The following is a 20,250-nucleotide window of genomic DNA, read 5'->3' as shown; positions in this document are numbered from 1 at the left end:
CTCAGGCCTCACAAAGCCAAGGTGGGGAAGCGGCTGTCCCGCTGTGAGCGGTTGGAGGGTGGGGGGTCTTGTTGCAGTTCGGGTAGCCCCCCTCCTCCGCCCTCTCCCCCTGAGAGCCGCGGCCCCTTCCGCAGCCAGGCGCTTGCTCCTCTCTCTCTTCCTCCCTCCCTCCCTCCCCCGCCCCCGCAGTCTCTCTCTCTCTCTCCTTCCCCCAACACTCCCTCCCTCCCTCCTCCCCCCAACCCTCTCTCTCTCTCTCTCTCTCTCTCTGTGTCTCCCTCCCCCCACCTCTCTCTCCCGCCGCGCCCGCCTCCCGCCCGCCCTCGCTCCCTCCACTCCTCTCCCCTCCCCTCCCCGGCACTGCAGCACTAGCCGTCTGCAGCTCCGGCCGCCACTTGCGCCTCTCCAGCCTCCGCAGGCCCAACCGCCGCCAGCACCATGGCCAGCACCATTTCCGGTAGGCTCCCGGGCCACGGGCTTTGTGGGGCGGCGGGATCTGAGCAGAGGCCTCGTCTGGCCTCGCCTGGGGCAGCGGCCGGCAGCGGACGCCAATTTCCCTTCTCCTACCCTGCGCATTGCAAGCCTGGGCCCGACCCGCCCGAGGCTGGGGTCTGCGGCGCCGGCGGGGCTGGTGGGGCGCTGGGCTGCGAGGCGCCGCGCCGGGGAGCGCTCGGGACCGGGACGTCGGGCGGGGGCGCCTCGCCCCTGGGGGAGCAGCGTGCCACGCAGGGCGCGACTGCCGCAGGGTGGCTCCCAGACCCGGGCGTGGGCTCGTGACCGGGTGGGCGCGCTCGCGATGTGCGGGCGGGGTCCCTGGGGCGTCCGGCGACCCGAGATCTGGGTCCGCCAGAGCCTTCGTGGGGAGGCAGGGAGAGGGTGGGACCCTCTGCCAAAGCCCCAGCCGGGAACCCGGCGCTCCCCGCGCCAGTGCAGCACAGGGGCTGGAGGGGGCGCTGAAGGAGGGGGGCGGGCCAGACACGGCGGAGCCCGGAGTGAGGGGACCGCGCCCTCCCCCCACACCGCTGCGGCCTCGGGGACCACCCTTTGCGACGCCCGGGCCACCTGCTCTGGCCAGAAAAGCCACTGCCCTTTGCGCCGCGGGGTCTGGATGGGGGAGGGGCGACTGCGATTCCCAAACCCTCCCGAGACCAGAGGGCTCCGCCCCTCCCGCCCCCTCCACCTCCCGCGGGGCGGACCCACCGCCTTCGAAGGTAGCGCCCACCCCGGCCTCCCGGCCCGTCCCGCGCGGAGCTGAGGCGGAGGGGCGGGCGCAGGCCCGGGCTGGGGGCGGATTCTGGACGCAGGGGAGCTGCCGGGCGACCTCGGGCGCGAGGACGCTGGGCCCGCCCGTCCCGAAACGCTCTGCTCCGCCGCGAGGCCGCAGAACCCGCTTCGTTTTTCGCTCGACGTTTGGGAGGACAGGACGAAGGGCCGCACCTCCTTCCCATCGCCGCCTCCGTCCACGAGCCGCACTCCCTGCCACCTTTTCTTACGCCCCCGGGACAGGTCGCCGCGGTCCCTCTCCCGAGCTGACTGGTTCAACTCGGGCGCCTTGGCCCGGGGCGCAGAACTCCGCCCACCAACGCGTGCCCGACCTGACCCCGCCCCTCAGGCCCCACGGGCTTGCAGGCTCCAGGTGACTTCAGCACCTGCCAGGAGGGGACCGTGTGTGTCACCGACCACACCTCCCCACCCTATCTGGGAGTCCTGTCCATCTGCGCTTCCTCCCTCCGCCTCCTCCCGGACACCCCCGGGGATACTGGGAGGGGGGCTCTCAGCGGAGGGGACTCCCCTCCTGCCCCTGAGGGCAGCGCCGTCCTCTCCAGGGCCGCCTCCTGCCCTTCCTGACAGCCTTTCCCTGACGGTCCCTCCCCATGGGCTCGGTTCCTGGGGCTGAGCTGGGAGGGCGAGGGCATCTCGGCATCTGGGCACTGGCTCCTCGCTCTTTTGTGGCCTCTGCTCACATTCTCCTTCTGCAACCCAGAGTCTGACCTCCTCCAGCTGTGTGCTGTTGTCCGAGCTGCCTAACCTCTCAGGACCTGGGTCTCCTTATCTGGGTAGAGATGACGGTGCTGGCACCTCCCCTGGGGCTTGTTCTGAGGCCTCAATATTTCAGGAAAGGTGCTTGGCCGCTTGCCTGCTAAGAGATGAGTGCTCACCGCACGTCAAGCAGCCTGACTGTGGTAGCCACATTTCTGAGTTTCCTGCCCAGGGAAAGGCAAATGGGCTGGTGGCTCCTGCCATGCTGTGCTCCTGGCACCATGAGAAGCAGCCTGGGTGACAGTGACCTCCATCTGCCCCCGGGGGGAGCCGGCAGCAGCCTCCAGGGCCCTCCAGGGGTCAGAGGCCACTGTGGTCCCCTGGCCTCTCAGTTCTGGACAGATCCCCCACCTCCGCGAGCTCCCAACAGGAGCCTGCAGTCAGGCCCAGGCTCATGACTGGGCTCTCACCCGGCACGCTGTGTGATGCTGGGTGGAATGCTTGCCCTCTCTGAGCCTTCATTCCTCCTCTGTGGAAGTGAGGCAGATAGGGTGGCTCATGCCTGTAATCCCAGCACTTTGAGAGGCTGAGGCCGGTGGATAAACTGAGGTCAAGAGTTCGAGACTAGCCTGGCCAACATGGTGAAATCCCCCCTCTGCTAAAAGTACAAAATTAGCCAGGTGTGGTGACACACTCCTGTGATCCCAGCAATTTGGGAGACTGAGGCAGGATAATTGCTTGACCCGGGGAGAGGGAGGTTGCAGTGAGCTGAGATTGTGCCATTGCACTCCAGCCTGGGCAGCAAGAGTAGAAACTCTTTCTAAAAAAAAAAAAAGAAGAAAGAAGAGGAGGAAGACGAAGAAGACGAAAGAGAAGGAGGAGGAGAGCTGATAAGGGCATCCACCCGGGTGGGCGGGAGGGGCGGGTGTGAGGTGTGACCCTGGGAGCGGGCACCATCCACCCGGGTGGGCGGGAGGGGCGGGTGTGAGGTGTGACCCTGGGAGCGGGCACCATCCACCCGGGTGGGCGGGAGGGGCGGGTGTGAGGTGTGACCCTGGGAGCGGGCACCATCCACCCGGGTGGGCGGGAGGGGCGGGTGTGAGGTGTGACCCTGGGAGCGGGCACCATCCACCCGGGTGGGCGGGAGGGGCGGGTGTGAGGTGTGACCCTGGGAGCGGGCACCATCCACCCGGGTGGGCGGGAGGGGCGGGTGTGAGGTGTGACCCTGGGAGCGGGCACCATCCACCCGGGTGGGCGGGAGGGGCGGGTGTGAGGTGTGACCCTGGGAGCGGGCACCATCCACCCGGGTGGGCGGGAGGGGCGGGTGTGAGGTGTGACCCTGGGAGCGGGCACCATCCACCCGGGTGGGCGGGAGGGGCGGGTGTGAGGTGTGACCCTGGGAGCGGGCACCATCCACCCGGGTGGGCGGGAGGGGCGGGTGTGAGGTGTGACCCTGGGAGCGGGCACCATCCACCTGGGCGGCGGGAGGGGCGGGTGTGAGGTGTGACCCTGGGAGTGGGCACCATCCACCTGGACGGCGGGAGGGGTGGGTGTGAGGTGTGACCCTGGGAGCGGGCACTACTATACCCTGCTGCTTGAGGCCGACCTGGTGCCTTTTTCTGACTCCTGCTCATGAATCATCCAAAGGCCAATCCGCATTTCCTCGGTATCTAATGTTTAGTACAAAGAGAAGCAGGGAGACAAAACAAGCCCAGTTCACGGCGAGAATTGTTTTTAACTCCCTGAAGTCAGTGAAGGGGAAGGATGGTGGGGAGGGGGCGGTGAGAAAGAAGGGAGTCAAAGAGAGGGAGGGGCCGGGCGCTGCGGCTCATGCCTGTAATCCCAGCACTACCGGGGGCCGGGCGCGGGGGCTCACGCCTGTCATCCCAGCACTTTGGGAGGCTGAGGTGGGCAGATCACCTGAGGTCAGGAGTTCAAGACCAGCCTGGCCAACATGGTGAAACCTCATCTCTACTAAAAATACAGAAAATTAGCTGGGCATGGTGGCATGTGCCTGTAATTCCAGCTACTTGGGAGGCTGAGGCAGGAGAATCACTTGAACTGGGAAGGCAGAGGTTGCAGTGAGCCGACATCGCGCCACTGCACTCCAGCCTGGGTGACAGAGTGAGACCCCGTCTTAAAAAAAAAAAAAAAAGTCCAGGAATGGTGGCTCACACCTGTAATCCCAGCACTTTGGGAGTCTGAGACGGGCGGATCATAAGGTCAGGAGATCGAGACCATCCTGGCTAACACAGTGAAACCCCGTCTCTACTAAAAATACAAAAAATTAGCTGGGCGTGGTGGCGGGCGCCTGTAGTCCCAGCTATTTGGGAGGCTGAGGCAGGAGAATGGCGTGAATCCGGGAGGCGGAGCTTGCCGTGAGCCGAGATTGCACCACTGCACTCCAGCCTGGGCGACAGAGTGAGACTCCGTCTCAAAAAAAAAAAGAGAGAGAGAGAGAGAGGGAGCAATGCCTTGAGGCTCTGGGAGGGGCTTCCCTGGCACCAGCTGTGTCTGTGGAGAGGTGGCCTGGATGGGTCTGGGCCTCGGCATCCTCTCTCTGCAATAAGAGACAGTAGACACGCTCTTTAAGCCTCACCAGCTCTGAAAATACTGGTCCAATGTCCTGCCTCGCCCCTGACCAGCCCTGCCCCGTGCACAGACTTCCCCTTGCTTGCTCTCTCCAGAGTTGGCCAATTCCTGACCTGCTGTCCTGCCCCCTCCAATCTGCCCTTCCTCCCTGTAGCCAGACCACAGGGCAGGCCTCACTCCCAGGCTCCGTTCTGTGGGTACCTGGTCCCACTTGCTCCTTGAGGGACAGTCTCTTGGGATAGAAGCTCCTCATGGGCCACCAGCTGGGAGAAGCCAAGCCAGGGGGTCTCCGTGGCCATCAGATGCTGAGACGCACCTGTGTCTGCAGCTGCAGAACCCAGTTCCTCACCTCTCAGTTGGACACGTGTCTCCTGGGCAGAGCCAAGACCTGTGAGAGGTCTGACCTGCGTCCCCACCGTGCCCCTTCTTTCCTGATGATGCAGGTGCTCACACCTGCCCCCAAATTGCTGCCAGCCGTCTGCTTGCTGAAGTGAAGCAAACTGGAAGAGAGCCTCCCTGGTGTTTGTCCTTCCTCTGTATGAGCCTACAGATCTTTTTTTCGGTGAAAATTTCAGGCTTAGGGCAGACAGGGGCTTTGAGCAGCTGTTAATCACATTTTCTGGCCTTTATGGTAAACACATTCCAGTTTTTGTTTTTTGAGACAGAGTCTCGCTGTGTTGCCCAGGCTGGAGCACAGTGGCACAATCTCTGCTCACTACAACTTCCGCCTTCCAGGCTCAAGTGATTCTCCTGCCTCAGCCTCCTGAGTAGCTGGGACAACAGGCATGTGCCACCACACCCAGTTAATTTTTATATTTTTAGTAGAGATGGGGTTTCACCATGTTGCCTAGGCTGGTCTCAAACTCTTGTTCTCAAGCGATCCTCCTGCCTCAGCCTCCCAAAGTTCTGGGATTACAGGCGTGAGCCACTGCGCCCGGCCACATTCAGAGTTTTGGATGTGTGATAAGGAAGGATGAGCTGAAGGGTAGGGGCCTGGAGTCTGCTGATAGGGAGCTGGTTGCTGGCAGAGTCAGGCCTGGAGGGGCCAAGTCCCTACTTTCTTAACTTCTCAGGACCCAGGTACGTTCTGCTCCAGCCCAAACTCCCTCTTGCTCTCTCCCTCCCCCGTCCTCTCCCCGGTCCTCCTGAGCACAGGGTTGGCCACCTCTTCAGCTCCTCTAAATGTCCCCAATGTCTCCTGACCTGCTGCTGTGGAACACATGGCTGGCACACCCTCTAACTCCCTCATCACATCCTCTTGTTTAAAATTAATTTTTAATAGGCTAGGTACTGTGGCTTACACCTATAATCCTAGTGCTTTGGGAGGCTGAGGTGGGAGGGTCTCTTGAGGCCAGGAGTTCAAGATCAGCCTGGACAAGATAGCAAGACCTATCACTACTCTCTCTCTCTCTGTATATATATATATTTTGTTTGTTTGTTTGTGTTTGTTTTTGAGACGGAGTCTCACTCTGTCACCCAGGCTGGAGTGCAGTGGCGTGATCTCAGCTCACTGCAACCTCTGCCTCCTGGGTTCAAGCGATTCTCCCGTCTCAGTCTCCCGAGTAGCTGGGACTACACGTGCCCACCACCATGCCTGGCTAATTTTTGTTATTTTTAGTAGAGACAGGGTTTCATCATGTTGGTCAGGCTGGTCTCGAACTCCTGACCTCAGGTGTTCCACCTGCCTTGGCCTCCCAAAGTGCTGGGATTACAGTTAAATGAGCCACTGCACCCAGCCAAAAGGATTATCGAGCACTAGTGAGAAACCAGGCCAGCGTGTCTGCTTAGGAATGAGGTTCGCCCTGAATAGACCAAAAGAGCTAAATTATTTTCACTGTGACAGCAGGCGCCTTCCTCTTCCCCTGACAGGGCACAGGGCCACAGGAGCCCGGCTTGCTTCTGGTTTGGGTTGGGCAGCAGGGACACTGGCTGGCGGGCACTTGATTGACCTGAATGGGCAAGAGGGCTGGCTGTGGTGCTGAACGGACAGCTTCCCTCCCTTGGTCCTTGGTGGCATCAGTGGCCCAAGCCCAGCCCTAGGTGGACAGAGAGCATGTGCCTGGAGAGGGCCTGGTTTCATCTCAAGGTGACCACACAATCATTGGGAAGGAAAAAGGAGGGTCTGAGGGCTTCATCCAGGTTTACAGCCCAAGAAAGTCCTGCCCACAGAGGGTTTGCATCTGTGCTGGTCCCGTCATGAGTAAATCTTGCCTGCTTGAGCTGGTGAGGAGTGGGAAGGAGGAGGAGGGGAGAGAGAAGTAGCGGGACAGAGGGAGGTAAGAGTCAGAAAGACACACAGTGACAAGGAATCACAGAAAGATGCACTCAGGGAGAAAGACAGAGTCAGGGGCTACACCGGGAGACACAGAAAGATACAATGACAGTGACAGAGTCAGACACACAGAAGGTAAACAGAGACTCAGACAGGCAGGGGTAGCCACTTTGTCAGTCTGGGCAGGTACCTGAGACTGAGTGGTTTATAGACGACAGGAACTTATTTCCCATCGCTCTGGAGGCCAGAAAGTCCAGGATCAAGGTGCCGGCAGAGTCAGTGCCTGGAGAGGTCTCGCCTCCTGGTACAGACGGGCGGCGTCTTCTGGCTGTGTCCTCACATGATGGAAGGTGAGGGAGTTCTCTGAAGCCCCACGCTGGGGCCACTTAGGAGGGCTCTATCCTCATGGCCTAATTCCCTCCGAATGCCTCACTTCCGCACACCGGCACCTTGGGGTTACGATTTCAACACATGAGTTTTGGGTAATGGAAACATTCAGACCACAGCAGGCAGGAGAAGGATGGAGAAACAAGTCAGTGTGGAAGATGAGACAGACATTAATGCCGAGAGAGAGAGGAAAAGCGGGGAGAGGCAGAGGGCGAGAGAGACAGAGGGCAGGGGACACACCACGGAGACAGTGCCGGCGTCTGGAAGCGAGAGAGCTGGAGAGACGAAGGGGCCGGCGGTGTGGAGACACACAAGAGAGCGTGCTGGGCAGCTCCGTGTCTCACAGAGACATGCTAGAGGCAGCCATGGGGAGGGAAAACGGGGGCCCAGGTGGGCAGGCCCCAGTGGTGCTTGCTCAGCCCAGCCTTGTGCCCACAGCCTACAAGGAGAAGATGAAGGAGCTGTCGGTGCTGTCGCTCATCTGCTCCTGCTTCTACACACAGCCGCACCCCAATACCGTCTACCAGTACGGGGGTGAGTGCCTGGCTGCCGCCTGCCCTGCCCTGCGGTGCCTGCCCACCTCACCTTTTCCCCCGGCCTCCGGCAGTCTCTCTGAACTCCCGTCCTGGCTGCCTCTGGAGAGGGAGGTTCTAGGGGGGAAGGGGCCCATCCTGGGGGCTGAAGCCTGGGATTCCGGCGGGAGCAGCCACCCCCTCTCGCCCAGCCCTGAGGTTGGATGTGTGCTGGGAGCATCCCGCTCAGCCCACGCCATGCCCTGGCCGGGCCTCTGAAGCTCTACTCTGGTCTTGCCCTGCAGACATGGAGGTGAAGCAGCTGGACAAGCGGGCCTCTGGCCAGAGCTTCGAGGTCATCCTCAAGTCCCCTTCTGACCTGTCCCCAGAGAGCCCTATGCTCTCCTCCCCACCCAAGAAGAAGGACACCTCCCTGGAGGAGCTGCAAAAGCGGCTGGAGGCAGCCGAGGAGCGGAGGAAGGCAAGGAGTCCTCCACCCCCCACCCCCCAGGAGTTTCAACGGAGGCAGCCCACGGGGACAGGGCCTGCAAGAAGCAGGGTGCTCCCGGACAGGCTTGGTCAGTGCCTTGGCCTGGAGCAGGAGGGGCTGTGGCTCCCTGGGCCTCTTTCTGAGAGATAAGAATGGGATGGGGAGAGGCCGGGTGTGGTGGCTCACGCCTGTAATCCCAGAACTTTGGGAGGCTGAGGCAGGCAGATCACTTGAGGTTGGAAGTTCAAGATCAGCCTGGCCAACATGGTGAAACCCCATCTGTACTAAAAATACAAAATTAGCCAGGTGTGGTGGTGCATACCTGTAATCCCACCTACTAGGGAGTCTGAGGCAGGGGAATTGCTTGAACCCAAGAAGTGGAGGATGCAGTGAGCCGAGATTGCGCCACTGCACTCCTCAGCCTGGGCGACAGGGTGAGACTCCATTTCAAAAAACAAACAAAAACAAAAAAAGAAAGGGATGGAGAGGAGGAAGGGTTCCGAGGCGGCCACCTGGAAGGAGCAGGAGCCTCTGGTGAGGGTGGGAGGCACCCTTGTCAGGGCCAGCAGGATGCTAGGGGGTGGTCCCCAGATGGGGCCTGGGGACGTCGGGTGGGGCATCCCTCTCCCAGACAGGGAAGCTGGAGGAAGGGCCTCATGTGTGAAGACCCTGAGGTTTGCTGGAGGGCGGAGGGGCCCTGGGAGAGGTGGGTGTGGGCTCCAGGTCCCCTCCCTGCAGCCTCCCCTACCACCAGCCCCTCAGAGACTGAAACAGAGATAAAAATGTCCTTTTGGGAGTGCCACCCTGGAGGCCATCGCATTGGGCAGGGGAAGCGGCTCCGTTCCCTTCCCGGTGAGGCCAGAGACCAAGGTTCACAGGGCTGACTAGTAGGGACTGGCATGTGGGTGCGGGTCCTGCTGCCCCGCTCTCCTCCCAGGGGTCACCAGCCGGCCCCTCCCCCAGCATCCCTGGGGACCCTCCGCTCCTGGGCACCTAATTGGGAGCTGGGAACCCGGTGTGTAACAAGCAGCTACTCTGCTCAGTGGGCGGATGTCCGAGGAAGAGAGAAAGCTCAGAGACCGCCCACAAGTTTAGGGTTTCCTGCTGCTGGTCCTTGGAGGGGCAGACGCGCAGGGCAGGGTGTGCAGTGGCGGCAGGGCACGGCGGGGGCCCTGGGCGCACTCAGGACCGCGGGACCCGCGCGCGAGGCAGGGACGGGGGCGGGGGCGGCGGATCGCGACCCCCTGGCCCTGCCCCGACCACAGGCCGGATGGCAGGCGAGGGTTCCCAGGGCAGCGCCCGGGGGTCCCGGCGCCCACCGAGGCCTGGGCAGGTGGAGGCGCCAGGTGAGGCGAGCGGGCGCTGGGCGGGAGGCGGAGAGCAGGGAGGAGTCCGGCGGGGCAGGGCCCGGGGTTGCCGCTCACGCGCGTCCGCCGGCCCCGCACAGACGCAGGAGGCGCAGGTGCTGAAGCAGCTGGCGGAGCGGCGCGAGCACGAGCGCGAGGTGCTGCACAAGGCGCTGGAGGAGAATAACAACTTCAGCCGCCAGGCGGAGGAGAAGCTCAACTACAAGATGGAGCTCAGCAAGGAGATCCGCGAGGCGCACCTGGCCGCACTGCGCGAGCGGCTGCGCGAGAAGGTGCGGGGGCGGGGCCGGGGCGGAGCTCGGAGCGGGGAGAGGGCGGGGAGGGGGCAGGGCTAGCAGCAAACAGGGGGCGGGGCACTGGGCGGGGGCGGGGCCAGGGCGAAGCTCGGAGCGGGCAGGGGCCGGGGCGGAGCTCGGAGCGGGCAGAGGGCGGGGAGGGGGCAGGGCTAGCAGCCGGCAGGGGGCGGGGCACTGGGCGGGGGCGGGGCACTGGGCGGGGGTGGGGCTAGGGCGGAGCTCGGAGGGGCGCAGAGCGGGGCCGGGGACCCCGAGGCGCTGAGCTGTGGTGGGGGTCGGGGGCTCCTCCCGTGTTTACTGGGCGTCCCCAGCAGCGCACGAGGCAGGTCCAGAGTCTGGTCCTGGCGGGACAGTAACTAGCCGCAGTAATAGATGGCTAAATTCATTATATTGAAAGCTTCTGAAGGAAGCTCGGCTCCGGTACGAGCTAGAAGCGGGGCCCAGCCAGCTTCCAGGAAACCCGTCCTTGGTCACCGGCCCTGCTCTGCGCCTCCCCGGTGCTCCCGCCCCTTCAACTCAGGGTCCTGCCGGAGGCCAGCCCGGATGAGGCCGGGCGGGTGCCAGGGCGCCACGGCCTGCGCGCCTGGGGGTTCCCGGAGTCGCCCCAAGCCACCCCCGCCCTCAGGCCCTCCCGCCCCCTGTCCTGCAGGAGCTGCACGCGGCCGAGGTGCGCAGGAACAAGGAGCAGCGAGAGGAGATGTCGGGCTAAGGGCCCGGGACGGGCGGCGCCCATCCTGCGACAGAACACGTTCGGGTTTTGGTTTTGTTTCGTTCACCTCTGTCTAGATGCAACTTTTGTTCCTCCTCCCCCACCCCCGCCCCCAGCTTCATGCTTCTCTTCCGCACTCAGCCGCCCTGCCCTGTCCTCGTGGTGAGTCGCTGACCACGGCTTCCCCTGAAGGAGCCGCCGGGCGTGAGACGCGGTCCCTCGGTGCAGACACCAGGCCGGGCGCGGCTGGGTCCCCCGGGGGCCCTGTGAGAGAGGTGGCGGTGACCGTGGTAAACCCAGGGCGGTGGCGTGGGATCGCGGGTCCTTACGCTGGGCTGTCTGGTCAGCACGTGCAGGTCAGGGCAGGTCCTCTGAGCCGGCGCCCCTGGCCAGCAGGCGAGGCTACAGTACCTGTTGTCTTTCCAGGGGGAAGGGGCTCCCCATGAGGGAGGGGCGACGGGGGAGGGGGGTGATGGTGCCTGGGAGCCTGCGTGTGCAGCCGGTGCTTGTTGAACTGGCAGGCGGGTGGGTGGGGGCTGCAGCTTTCCTTAATGCGGTTGCACAGGGGTCCTCTGAGACCACCTGGCCTGAGGTGGACACCCTGGGCCTTCCTGGAAGCCTGCAGTTGGGGGCCTGCCCTGAGTCTGCTGGGGAGTGGGCATTCTCTGCCAGGGACCCATGAGCAGGCTGCATGGTCTAGAGGTTGTGGGCAGCATGGACAGTCCCCCACTCAGAAGTGCAAGAGTTCCAAAGAGCCTCTGGCCCAGGCCCCTCCGTGGGACAGCCCCGCCGCCTCTCCCCACCAGGGCTTTGCAGATGTCCTTGAAAGACCCACCCTAGAGCCCTTTGGAGTGCTGGCCCCTCCGGTGCCCTCTGCCCTGGTGGAAGCAGCAGCCACAAGTCCTCCTCAGGGAGCCCCAAGGGGGATTTTGTGGGACTACTGCCCACAGATCCAGGTGTTGGAAGGGCAGCGGGTAAGGTTCCCAAGCCAGCCCCCACACCCTTCCCACTTGGCACCCAGAGGGGGCTGTGGGTGGAGGCCTGACTCCAGGCCTCTCCTGCCCACACCCTCTGGGCTGAGTTCCTTCTTTCCCTTGGACGCCCAGTGCTGGCCTTGGAGGACAGTCAGCTGGAGGATGGCGGTGGGGGAGGCTGTCTTTGTACCACTGCAGCATCCCCCACTTCTCCACGGAAGCCCCATCCCAAAGCTGCTGCCTGGCCCCTTGCTGTAAAGTGTGAAGGGGGCAGCTGAGTTCTCTTAGCACCCAGAGCCAGGGCCCTCAGCTTCCATCCTGCGGGAGGCCTTGGCCGGGCACTGCCAGTGTCTTCCAGAGCCACACCCAGGGACCACGGGAGGATCCTGACCCCTGCAGGGCTCAGGGGTCAGCAGGGACCCACTGCCCCATCTCCCTCTCCCCACCAAGACAGCCCCAGAAGGAGCAGCCAGCTGGGATGGGAACCCAAGGCTGTCCACATGTGGCTTTTGTGGGACTCAGAAAGGGAAGCAGAACTGAGGGCTGGGATATTCCTCATGGTGGCAGCTCTCATAGCGAAAGCCTACTGTAATATGCACCCATCTCATCCACGTAGTAAAGTGAACTTAAAAATTAAATCAAATGAACAATTAAATAAACACCTGTGTGTTTAAGACATGGTTGAACTGTCTGTGTGTGTCCTGCACCTGTGGGGTCGGGGGCAGCTGCGGGCTCCCTGTCTGGGAGTGAAGATCTGCTCTGTGTGTATCTCCAGACTGAAGCTGGTTATAAATCTTATTTTATCATCATGATTATGAATTGTTCTATTGACAACGGTGATTTTAAGATATGAGCATGTAAACTACACACAAGCCCACTTTCCTCTCTGGAATCCAAGGGGTGAGGTGTCAGGGTGGGGGGTGGCAGGGCCCGCTGCTGTGGGTGGGGCTGGCGGGGGCTCCCCTGCCCTCCCTCAGGGCGGAGCCCTCCTCAGGGGCTTCCTGTTGTTCAGGACTCTGTGGCCCCCTGCTCAGGAGGAAAGGGCAGGGCCTACATATGTATGCATCTGAGGCTGGAGCCTCTAGGCTGTGGGACTTCCTGACATGGGGGCAGGTGCTACGAGACCCCTGGGGCTGCACCCCACTGTTCTGTGGACTCACCCCACTCACCCCATTCACCCCTGGACAGCCGGTTGTTCACGGTCACAGGTCTGGACCCAGGATGGGGGACGGAGTAATAAAAAGAAGACATTCTGGGCTGGGCGTGGTGGCTCAGGCCTGTAATCCCAGCACTTTGGGAGGCCGAGGGAGGTGGATCACCTGAGGTCAGGAGTTCAAGACCAGCCTGACCAACATGGTGAAACCCTGTCTCTACTAAAAATACAAAATTGGCCAGGCGCGGTGGCTCATGCCTGTAATCCCAGCTACTCGGGAGGCTGAGGCAGGAGAATGGCGTGAACCCAGGAGGCGGAGCTTTCAGTGAGCTGAGATCGCGCCACTGCACTCCAGCCTGGGCGACAGAGCCTTGAGACTCCATCTCAAAAAAAAAAAAAAAAAAATTAGCCGGGTGTGGTGGCTCACACCTGTAATCCCAGCTACGTGGCAGGCTGAGGCAGGAGAATCGCTTGAACCTGGGAGGCGGAGGTTGTAGGGAGCTGAGATCGTGCCATTGCACTCCAGTGAAACTCTCTCAAAAATAAAAAATAAAGATATTCTGACTGATGGACATGCCTGTCCCACCAAACAGCCACTTGGGGTGCCCAGGGGCCCCCTGTTAGGAGGGAGATGTGTTTGTAGTGGATGTCTAGACTTTCTGTGCTGAGTCCATGTCCTAGAAGGGTGTCTGGTCCCCACAACCCCGAGAGACCCAGCTTCCTCCTCTCCTGGGGCAGCCCTGGTGGCATTCCTGGGCTTGAAGGAGCTCTTGCTATCACCTCTCCTCCAGTCCAGGGAGTGTGGGCAAGTCAGGACCTCGGACTCAGCTGGGGAAGACGTGGAGACAAAAGAAATCTGCAAGGGAGAAGATGGCAGGAGAGAGAAAAGAAAGACATTGAAAGAGTTTGCAGGCCGGGCGCGGTGGCTCACACCTGTAATCCCAGCACTTTGGGAGGCCGAGGCGGGCGGATCACGAGGTCAGGAGATCGAGACCATCCTGGCTAACATGGTGAAACCCCATCTCTGCTAAAAACACAAAAAATTAGCCGGGCGTGGTGGTGCGTGCCTGTAGTCCCAGCTACTCGGGAGGCTGAGGCAGGAGAATGGCATGAACCCGGGAGGTGGAGCTTGCAGTGAGCTGAGATCGCATCACTGCACTCCAGCCTGGAAGACAGTGAGACTCCATCTCAAAAAAAAAAAAAAAAAAAAAAAAGAAAGAGTTTGTAGGCCAGGCGCAGTGGCTCATGCCTGTAATCCCAGCACTTTGGGAGGCTGAGGCGGGTGGATCACGAGGTCAGGAGATCAAGACCATCCTGGCTAACATGGTGAAACCCCGTCTCTACTAAAAATACAAAAAATTAGCCGGGTGTGGTGGCGGGTGCCTGTAGTTCCAGCTACTCGGGAGGCTGAGGCAGGAGGATGGCGTGAACCCGGGAGGCGGAGCTTGCAGTGAGCCGAGATAGCGCCACTGCAGTCCGGCCTGGGCGAAAGAGCAAGACTCTGTCTCAAAAAAAAAAAAAAACAAAAAAAAACAGAGTTTGTATATGGCATCCCTGTATCCTGGGCATACAGACACACGCATGCCACATACAACATTGAAAGCATTTGTATATGGCATCCCTGTATCCTGGGCACGCATGGGCACGCAGACACACACACCACACACAAACACACGTGGGCCTTGGCCTCCCGCAAGACCAAGCTGATCGCAGGCCGGGTGCCTGGCAAGGCACTGAGGGCAGATGGAGTTTGTGACAGTCGCCATGTGGAGCCTCTGGCATCAAGTGGGGGCGGACATTCCTTCACAAACTGATCGCACTTTTCCCGTGAAGAAAAGGAAAGGCAGGCTCCTCCTGGGAGGCCAGACAGAGCTGTTTAGTGACCTATTGTGTGTGACAAGTCACCCCTTAATGAACAACGAACATTATCTGTCAGTTCCCATAAGTCAGGAGTACAAAAGCTGGGGGTTTCTGGCTCGGGGTCTCTCATGATGTTGCAGTCAGGACGCTGGACGAGGCCCTGGCCGTCTGAAGGCTGGGCAGGGGGTGGGGCACCCTCTTCTGAGAAGGCTCCCTCCTGAGGCTGCAGGCAGGAGGCCTTCATTCCTCACCACATGGACGATCCAGGGGCCGCCTGAGTGTCCTTGAAACATGGCTCTGGGGGACCCAAAGCCAGCGACCTGGGTGGGGGTCGCTGGGTGGGGGGATATTGGGAGGAACCCAATGTCCTCTGGGTGTGGGGAGCCACGTAAGTTCTGCTGTTAGAAGTGAGTCACTGAGAAGACTCATGCTTAGGAGGGAGTTGGGTTCCAGCTTTTGAGGTGAGGAATGTCAAAGGATTTGTGAACATATTTTATTTTCTTATTTTATTTATTTATTTAGAGATGGAGTCTCGCTCTGTCGCCCAGGCTGGAGAGCAGCGGCGCAATCTTGGCTCACTGCAACCTCTGCCTCCTAGGTTCAAGCGATTCTCCTGCCTCAGCCTCCTGAGTAGCTGGGATTACAGGCGCGCACCACCATGCCTGGCTAATTTTTGTATTTTTAGTGGAGACAGGGTTTCCCCATGTTGGCCAGGCTAGTAGAGACGGGGTTTCATCATATTGGCCAGGCTGGTCTCGAACTCTTGACCTCGTGATCCGACCGCCTTGGCCTCCTAAAGTGCTGGGATTACAGGTGTGGGCCACCATGCCTGGCCTTATTTTACCTTTTTGAGACGGAGTTTCACTCTTGTTGCCCAGGCTGGAGTGCAATGGCATGATCTCGACTCACTGCAACCTCCACCTCCTGGGTTCAAGCGATTCTCCAGCCTCGGCCTCCCGAGTAGCTGGGATTACAGGCATGCACCACCTGGCTAATTTTGTATTTTTAGTAGAGATGGGGTTTCACCATGTTGGTGAGGCTGGTCTTGAACTCCTGACCTCAGGTGATCCACCCACCTTGACCTCCCAAACTTTTGGGATTACAGACGTGAGCTACAGTGCCCGGCCAGTCTGTGAACGTATTTTAAAACCACATCAGACACTCTGCCTAGAGTGACTGCTATGATCTGAATGTGTCACCTCCGAAGTTCACGTGTTGGAAACTTAATCCGCAGTGCAGCAGTGTTCTGCTCTATTAAAAGGGCTCCTGGGAGTGGGCTCTCTCTGACCATGTGAGGACACGGTGGTCAAGGTGCCATCGTGGAAGCAGAGCCCAGGCCCTGACCTGATGGCCCCTTGCTCTTGGACTTCCCAGCCTCCAAAACTTTGAGGAAATAAATTTCTGTTCTGTATTAAATTACCCAGTCTGTGGCATTCTGTTACAGCAGCACAAAACGGGACAAGACAGTGACTGTATGTTTTGGACACAGCTGGTGCTTGCTTGGTGTCTGGGGCAGCAGTGGGTGCCCCCCAAACAGGGGTGTCCAGCAAAGCAGGTGGGGATACGGCACAAGCGGAGGCCTGACTCAACCAGTTGCTCCCCCACAGCCCGCTGTGCACTCGTGTCGGGCAAAGGTGCGGCCATGCAGAAGTGAGCACAGGAAAAGCTGGTGCCAACCACAAGTGCTTCTCCTTTTGCTGAAGAAAAACAATTTTGATGTTCTGCAGTTGCTCAGTTTCCTGGGACTGCTGTAAGAAGGACCACAAATGAAGCGGCTTAAAACAACAGAAACTCAGCCAGGGGCAGTGGCTCATACTTGTGATCCCAGCACTTTGGGAGGCTGAGGCAGGAGCATTGCTTGAGCCCAGGAGTTTGAGACCAGTCTGGGCAACATGGTGAAACCCCATCTCTACAAAAAATACAAATATTAGCCAGGCGTGGTGGTGCTCGTTTGCAGTCCCAGCTACTCTGGAGGCTGAGGTGGGAGGATCGCTTAAGCCCAGGAGTTCAAGACTGTAGTGAGCCATGATTGTGCCACCCAGCCTGGGAGACAGAGCAGGGCCCTTAACAAACAACAAACAATAAACTTGTATTTCTAGTCACCAAAATGTTGTGTGTATAGCAGAGTTTATTATTTTCGAAACACTTTCAAATTTTTTTAATCTTCATAATGTCTACTCTGGGAAAAACAGGATAGACATTGTTACACTAACCTTTTTTTCTGGTTGCAAATGTAAGACATGGTCATTGCATCACTGCAAAACACAAGGACAAGAGGCCAGGTGCAGCAGCTCATACCTCTAATCCCAGCAAGGCCTCCCACCTTTGGGAGGCCGAGGTGGGCGGGTCACCTGAGGTCACGAGTTTGAGACCAGCCTGGGCAACATGGTGAAACCCCATCTCTACTAAAAATACAAAAATTATCTGGACGTGGTGGCGCACGCCTGTAGTCCAGCGACTTGGGACGTTGAGGCAGGAGAATCGCTCGAACCTGGGAGGCGGAGGTTGCAGTGAGCTGAGATTGAACCACTGCACCCCAGCCTGGGTGACAGAGCAAGACCCCATCTCAAAAAAAAAAAAAAAAAAGTTATTTGTTAATATCACCGTCAAGCTCATCAGAAAGTACTGGGAAGCCTTCGACCTCACAATGGCAAAATTCTTTTTTTTTTTCTTGGCCCAGGCACAATGGCAAAATTGTTATTCTTACTTCAAAGCTCAAATTTTATCACTGGTAACAAATGCTGTCAGTTGCTTTCCTTAAAGTGCATGGGTTTTTGTTTTTTCTTTCACTCCCCTGACATAAAATATTTGGTATTTTTCTATACCGGCAACCAATTCTCCAAACGCTAACTGGGTGTCCAATATAATACAGGTAAATTCTGACACTGCCTTCCTGGAGTGTGTGTCAGATCCTACAAATTACAAGGGCTCAATCCTAACCGACTGCCCACACTTCAGACCCCGGGAGCCAGTCCAGAGCCACTTATGTTTATGACCACTGGGCTTTCTAAATCAGGGGTTCTCACAACCTGCTCTTCAGGTTAGATGATTTACTAGAATGTCTCACAGAACTCAAGAAAATTTGTATGTTTGTCAGTTCACTATAAAGGAACAGCCAAGTGGAAGACATATTCAGCCATCCCAAGTGGAAGTAGACCTGAGTAAACTTTTATCCAGTATTGGACAATATCCTCTAAGGCGTGAAGCAATGAAAAGAATCAGACCCATAACAAAAGAGTGTATCTGCTTTCGGGATCTAGGAGTGCTACAATTAAATAAAAAACGAGAGTATTTTTAAACAAAGATTAATTTTAAAAACAAAGAAAGGCTGGGCCTGGTGGCTTATGCCTGAAATCCCAACACTTTGGGAGGCCGAGGTGGGTGGATCACCTGAAGTCAGGAGTTCAAGACCAGCCTGACCAACTTGGTGAAACCCTGTCTCTACTAAAAATACAAAAATTAGTCAGGCCTGGTGGCGGGCATGTGTAATCCCAGCTACTCAGAAGGCTGAGACAGGAAAATCACTTGAACCCAGGAGGCGGAGGTTGCAGTGAGCCAAGATCGCGCCATTGCACTCCAGCCTGGGTGACGAGAGTGAAACTCTGTCTCAAAGAAAAGCAAAACAAGAGAAAAGGGTATAATGATCCCTTGCACAAGTCCATGTATTATAGTACTGCGATCCTTCCCATAAGGAAACCAAATGGGAGGATCTGGCATTTTGTACAAGACCCCAGAGCTGTCGACAACATTGTGATTCCACGACATGGGTGCTACCAAAGCCTCCCACTCTGGCAGCCACCGTCCCTGTGGAAGCGAGGTATTGACTGTGGCTGATATATGCAGTGCTTTCTCCGGTAGACAGAGTCAGCTCATTTCCTTTTACATGACAGGACCAGCAGTATACCTCAAGCATCATGCCCTAAGGACACACCAAGGGTCCCACCTATGTTTCTGTTTTTGCTTTGAGATGGAGTCTCACTCTGTCACCCAGGCTGGATGGAGTGTGGTGGCATGATCTCAGCTCATCGCAACCTCCACCTCCCCGGTTGAAGAGATTCTCCTGCCTCAGCTTCCCGAGTAGCCGAGACTACGTGTACATGCCCAGCTAACTTTTGTATTTTTAGTAGAGATGGGGTTTCACCATGTTGGCCAGGCTGTTCTTGCACTCCTGACCTCAGGTGATCCGCCCATCTCGGCCTCCCAAAGTGTTGGGATTACAGGCGTGAGCCACTGTGCCCGGCCTGCAGGCAACACTTTCTTCTCTTTTTATTTATTTGTTTATTTTTTGAGACAGAGTCTCACTCTGTTGCCCAGGCTAGAGTGCAGTGGCACAATTTCAGCTCACTGCAACCTCCTCCTACCAGGTTCAAGCGATCCTCCCACCTAGGCCTCCCAAGTAGCTGGGATTTCAGGTTGCACCACCATGCCCAGCTAATATTTGTATTTTTACTAGAGACGGGGTTTCACCATGTTGGCCAGGCTGGTCTCTAACTCCTGGCCTCAAGTGATCCTTCCACCTTGGCCTCTCAAAAGGCTGAAATTATAGCCACTGTTCCTAGCTCAGCATTTTCCATCTGGTGGATGTCCAAGTTTCTGAAAAATAACTCAAGAACATATGTTAAGCTGTTATATTTTAGTTTCCACAGGGAACCAAAACACCTTGTGACTCTGACTTACTTGGGAGACTATTGTGTTTTTGTTTTTTTTTTTGAGACAGAGTCTTGCTCTGTTGCCCAGGCTGGAGTGCAGTGGCGCGATCTCAGCTCACTGAAAGCTCCACCTCCCGGGTTCACGCCATTCTCCTGCCTCAGCCTCCCGAGTAGCTGGGACTACAGGCGCCCACCACCACGCCTGGCTAATTTTTTGTATTTTTAGTAGAGACGGGGTTTCACTATGTTAGCCAGGATGGTCTTGATCTCTTGACCTTGTGATCCACCCGCCTCGGCCTCCCAAAGTGCTCAGATTACAGGCGTGAGCCACTGCCCCTGGCCGGGAGACTATTGTTTAAGCTGTTTCTATCTTCTTCCTCATCAGATTGTTCCTTTGCCTGTCAAGGGTGGCAAGGTGCCTGGAATTTCCGTTAGAGGAACTCAGGACTCAAGATTCTTTTGTTTTGTTTTGAGACAGTCTTGCTCTGTCGCCCAGGCTGAAGTGCAGTGGTGTGATCTTGGCTCGCTGCAACCTCAGCCTCCTGGGTTTACATGATTCTCCTGCCTCAGTCTCCCAAGTAGCTGAGATTACAGGCGCCCGTCACCATGCCCGGCTAATTTTTTTGTATTTTTAGTAGAGACGGGGTTTCACCATTTAGCCAGGCTCGTTTTGAACTCCTGACCTCAAGGAATCTGCCCACCTCGGCCTCCCAAAGTGCTGAGATTACAGGTGTGAGCCACTGTACCTGGACCTTTTTTTACCTTTGGAGACAGACTCTTGCTCTGTTGCCCAGGCTGAGTGCAGTGGCACAATAACAGCTCACTTCAGCCTTGACCTCCTGGGCTCAAGTGATCCTCCCACCTCAGCCTCCTGAGTAGCTGGGACTACAGGCATGTGCCGCCACACCTGGCTATGTTTTTAGCTTTTGCGGAGATGGGGTCTTGCTATATTGTCCAGGCTGGTCTCAAACTCCTGGACTCAAGCGATCCTCTTGCCTTGGACTTCCAA

The 20,250-nt window shown here is 58.3% G+C and overlaps 2 protein-coding genes across 11 annotated transcripts in view; one reads left to right on the top strand and one right to left on the bottom strand.

The window, feature by feature from the left end:
• Positions 1-1,084, bottom strand: part of RTEL1 (regulator of telomere elongation helicase 1) — a 46,313-nt gene extending 45,229 nt beyond the window's left edge. For 4 of the 10 annotated variants that reach the window (XM_055104577.2, XM_055104581.2, XM_055104583.2 and 1 more), the window contains exon 1: positions 568-1,084. The gene's annotated coding sequence lies outside the window, so the exon portion shown is untranslated. The remainder of the gene's footprint in view (positions 1-567) is intronic. The other 6 variants (XR_004669488.3, XM_034952098.3, XM_055104575.2 and 3 more) reach the window with 4 other exon arrangements.
• Positions 3-12,255, top strand: STMN3 (stathmin 3). Its single transcript, XM_034952117.2, has 5 exons — positions 3-457; positions 7,670-7,765; positions 8,049-8,224; positions 9,681-9,872; positions 10,546-12,255. The coding sequence occupies exons 1-5, from the start codon at positions 439-441 to the stop codon at positions 10,603-10,605; spliced, it is 543 nt and encodes a 180-aa protein (XP_034808008.1). The 5' UTR covers positions 3-438; the 3' UTR covers positions 10,606-12,255.
• The last annotated feature ends 7,995 nt before the right edge of the window (positions 12,256-20,250 follow it).

The sequence above is a fragment of the Pan paniscus genome, chromosome 21 (genome assembly GCF_029289425.2).
Source record: "Pan paniscus chromosome 21, NHGRI_mPanPan1-v2.0_pri, whole genome shotgun sequence".
Taxonomy (NCBI): domain Eukaryota; kingdom Metazoa; phylum Chordata; class Mammalia; order Primates; family Hominidae; genus Pan; species Pan paniscus.
The sequence above is the reverse complement of the archived record's forward strand: the minus strand, read 5'-3'. Positions and strand labels throughout refer to the sequence as shown.

Bases quoted from the DNA above. Each gene is read 5' to 3' on its own strand.
- STMN3 (XM_034952117.2), top strand. The intron at 7,766-8,048 runs GTGAGTGCCTGG...CTTGCCCTGCAG, and splicing joins TACCGTCTACCAGTACGGGG to ACATGGAGGTGAAGCAGCTG. The intron at 8,225-9,680 runs GCAAGGAGTCCT...GGCCCCGCACAG, and splicing joins CAGCCGAGGAGCGGAGGAAG to ACGCAGGAGGCGCAGGTGCT.